This window comes from Oncorhynchus nerka, linkage group LG27, assembly GCF_034236695.1.
Source record: "Oncorhynchus nerka isolate Pitt River linkage group LG27, Oner_Uvic_2.0, whole genome shotgun sequence".
Classification (NCBI taxonomy): domain Eukaryota; kingdom Metazoa; phylum Chordata; class Actinopteri; order Salmoniformes; family Salmonidae; genus Oncorhynchus; species Oncorhynchus nerka.
This window is the reverse complement of record NC_088422.1, coordinates 59,215,257-59,219,453: the sequence shown is the minus strand read 5'-3', so window position 1 is coordinate 59,219,453 and position 4,197 is coordinate 59,215,257. Positions and strand designations below refer to the sequence as shown.

At 37.8% G+C, this 4,197-nt stretch overlaps 1 protein-coding gene across 1 annotated transcript; it reads left to right on the top strand.

The window, feature by feature from the left end:
- The first annotated feature begins 415 nt into the window (after nucleotides 1-415).
- On the top strand, nucleotides 416-2,370 carry LOC115111097 (fin bud initiation factor-like). The gene has a single exon (XM_029636975.2). The coding sequence runs from the start codon at nucleotides 832-834 to the stop codon at nucleotides 1,459-1,461; it is 630 nt and encodes a 209-aa protein (XP_029492835.1). The 5' UTR covers nucleotides 416-831; the 3' UTR covers nucleotides 1,462-2,370.
- Nucleotides 2,371-4,197: the final 1,827 nt, after the last annotated feature.

The window sequence follows — 4,197 nt, the reverse complement described above, 5'->3', positions numbered from 1 at the left end:
CTTTGTAGGGACAAACTGTTTCTGATTCGGTGCCCCTGCCCAGTAATGTGAAAGGGCCTAATGAATTTATTTCAAATGACTGATGTCCTTCTATAAACTGTAACTCAGTAAAATCTTTGAAATTGTTGCATGTTGCATTTCATTTTTGTTCAGTATAATTAGTCTCGAGTCTGGCAGGTATCACAACTATAAAGCCAATAACTGCCTGTTTTACAAAAGTAGGCTACCACATGGATATGCATTAATTAAATTTTAAAGTGTATTGTGGGCCGAGACTGTATTCTATTTATCGGCATATAGGCCAGGACCCGGCCTGCAGTCAAATGAGACTGCGCTTCCTTTTAAGTGACGGAGCGGGGATGTAATTTGAGAGTTGAGAGGGGGTAGGCTATCATCAGTCAAAACCAAGCGCGGTGCTTGAGAAATCCAGATGTTGAGTTTGAAATTTAGGCACAAACCTACGTCGGGCACTCTCACATTTATTTCAGTTGGATGCGTTTGGTATATTACTCCTGCGTGACGTCTTTGGGGTTTCTCTTTGTAAAGTTTAGGGAAAGTATTCCAAACTTTCACGCGACTGTTTGTGGCTGAACCAACAGCTACTTTAATTGAAAAATAGTTGGCAACACTTGCTGCATAGGCTACACGAGGAGCGACCTTAAAGAAGACTTACAAATATCACCTAGCTACTTTCGGTCTTTTAACTCTTGGATACCACATGCACTGCACGTTTGGAAATGTTGTGATTGGTGAGGGAATTAAATAACATTTTTCTTGCGCTATAAAGGAAAGCCCTCTTCTATTTCTCACGTATTGCCAGAAGTGGATAGGATGGCTTTTCTCCACTTACTCGCTATTGGGATGTTTTCATTGCCGCTCTGCAGTGCGTTTTTTAATGGACCTCTGTATCCCGAGATGTCTAACGGCACGTTCCATCACTACTTTGTGCCAGACGGCGACTATGAGAATAACGATGATCCGGAAAAATGTCAAATGCTTTTTAAAATGACAGACGACCGAAAATGCGTTCTTGACGAGGACCAAGATTCGGTCATCCGAGACGATTTCACGATCATCAAGAGACACATCGAAGACGCGGCCAGAATGCTGGAGGGGATCGGGAAAAGTATTTATTTTGATTTGGACGGAGAGGACAGCTATGGAAAATATTTGAGAAGGGAGACGACTCAGATTGGCGAGGCTTTTACAAACTCTGAAAAGGCTCTGTTAGAACTGGAGGTGAAATTCAAACAGAGTCAGCAAAACGAGCTGAAGGAGGAGCACCGCATAAACGACGACTTTCTGAACATGGTTGTCCACACAAGGGACGTGCTAAAGGGAACACTGGACATATCTGTGGGGTTGAAGGATAAACACGAGCTTCTCTCTCTCATAATTCGAAGTCACGGGACCAGATTAGGCCGACTGAAAAATGAATACATGAAGGTTAAACTTGGGTAAATCGGTTAAAACTAGTTGTAAAAGTAGACTATGAGGAAAATAATATTGGCGAAGTCATGTCGAATTTCATTGCATATTTATATTAACGGAGATATAAAACATGCAGAGACAGATATGATACCAGTGTTTTATTTATTCAAAAAATACAATAGACCTAGTAAAATGTAATTAATTGACAATGTTGTCAGTTCATTTTGTGTAGGTAGGTTTACTTGTGGCAACATTATTTGGGCATTTGCAATATGGCGTTGCGTTAAAATGCCTTTGCAATTGATACTTGTCGATGCCTTGCTCTGATGGAGATTTCAAAGATGACTATTCATTCATAGCGGTGACGTTGTCTAACAGTTGCAAACAGGTGTTATTTATACAGTATGTGACATAGGCCAACATAATCTACTTGGCAGCATATTTCTCTCATAAATCTTGCCTTCAATTGAGTGAATTTGTCAGGAAAATATTGAAATGTTTACAATGCATCACAATTTGCATTTTTCTTTTTACACTAAGGCCAATTAACAAGAGCTTTAAATAATACTTTGAACAATTCTTGACTTTGTTAAACATATAAGGTTGTGACTTATTATTTGTATATCCCTTTGCCATTTTGTGAATGCAATATCATTTGGGGAAATGTTCAGAGCATGTTATTGGAATAAATGCTGTGCGTGTCAATATCTATGTGACGGAAGAGCTTAATTGTATTCTTTATTTTTGGCTAATATGTTTCAATATCTGCAATATATATTGTTTTTCTTTTTAAAATTATATATATATGGCAACAAGTATGATAAATACTTAAGACTGCAGGCAGCACTCATGGACTTCAAACACTTATGTCTGTGGCAACATTCCTAAAAGGTTTTGTGTGTTCCGTTTTTAATTAAAGATTTTGTGTTTGAAGTTCTACTCAGGTGTTGGGACAACTCGTTATTATAGACAAGACTGAACTACAGCTGGTGAAACCAATGATTTGCACAGCTTTCTAGGTCAAATGGTAGTTAGCCTCTTTACAGGTTCATCTCTTGTATGACCTAAATTGATATTGTTGTATGATGAAACCATCTATTTTTTTTAAATATTTGTGCAAATCTTTCTAAAACAGAAAATGGACATCAATCAACAAAGAGGTAAGAATATGTACTGAATACTATGAGAATATGTTGAAGGCTAGCTGTATTGGGTAACTGAACTGCTCACTTTTGTGTCTGTGTCTGCAGGTATCTGAACAAAATCCAAGGTATGAATACTGTCATGTGCTATTTTGTGGATTCACAGACTTCACCCCCGTACATCTCTGATGAATATAACAGGAAACCTGTTTGATCACCATGCACTGCAAAATCATTCTGGCTATGGATACGGAGAACATCAACGCATTAACATCAACACATCAGAGGATATACCCATTGGACTTGGGGCTCTGCTGGGAGTTTAACTCATATTTGGATATTTTTATTCTGCTTTGCCATTTAAATCATAATAAATACTGACAACTAAAATAGCACTCTTCATGACATTGTTCATATCCCTCTTGTGGGGGAAAGAATTTATCATTACTAAAGCAAATATTCTTGCAATTCTATACATTTGATATTATTTGAGTGACCAAAAATTACAACAGAATCTGTGCTAAAAAACCTAAATAAAAACGTTAGTTGGCTTGGGCTAGTTGATCTGTATATTTCTGACAAGTTATAAATAGCTCTAAGGTATACAATGACTAACATGACAAAAGGAACTGATGATGCACTACCCAATTTCAAAATTTCACCTTGTGAATTCTACTGTTACAACTTTCAAGAGTAAGTTTAAAGTCGGACTGAGTTCCTTAAAAACATTTTATTTGTGTATAATTTTTTGGGGAAGCACTGCTCTAGACTTATGGTGACACAATAAAAAGTAGATATGTAACGCTCAATGTGTTACATAAAGTAGGCTACGTGTAGACATCTAAATGTCACATCTTGATTGACAAGATTTGAAAAACCCTGATTCGTGGCTTGATGTGTAATAATGCAGTTGATTTCCAACGCAATACATTTTTTTTTTCATTTCCTGAAATGACTGAGTTAAAATGGAATTTATCCCAACCCTGGTGGTAGCCTGACAGAAGTCAAGGGCTGTGCGTGCAATAGTGATATGAGCAATTAGGCCAGTGAGAACACAATGTTCAAAGATTTACTCTTGGCATTGCTCTAGTTGATTTATTAGAAACAGTATGTACTTTATTGTTTATTTATGATCCCTCTGTATTTATGATCATGGAAACAGAATAAAAATCTCTTGCTGTTTCTACACCTTGAAAGATTCCAATGTATGGACTTCAGATGCAGGCCAGTATCCTGTTATAGGAAGGATACATGTTTTAAACAGAGCACAGACAACTTGTTTGTCATATGATTTAAAGTATCTGATAAAGTTCATTGTTGAACATCCTGGGCTAACTTACCATCACCAATGGAACTGCACAACATTTAAAAAATATTGTGGAGTTCATGTAGGCTACTATTTATGCAGGCTACATTAAATTGTTTGTACCTTCATCACATTGTTTGCGTTCAACACTATAATGCCCACAAAGGTCATCACTAAGCTAAGGACCCTGGGACTAAACACCGCCCTCTGCAACTGGATCCTGGACTGGGCGCCCATAGGTGGTAAGGCTAGGCAACAACACATCTGCCACGCTGATCTTCGACACAAGGGCCCCTCAGGGGTGAGTTCTTAGTCCCC

Excerpts from the sequence above, each read along its gene's own strand:
- LOC115111097 (XM_029636975.2), top strand. The coding sequence starts at position 832 with ATGGCTTTTCTCCACTTACTCGCTATTGGGATGTTTTCATTGCCGCTC.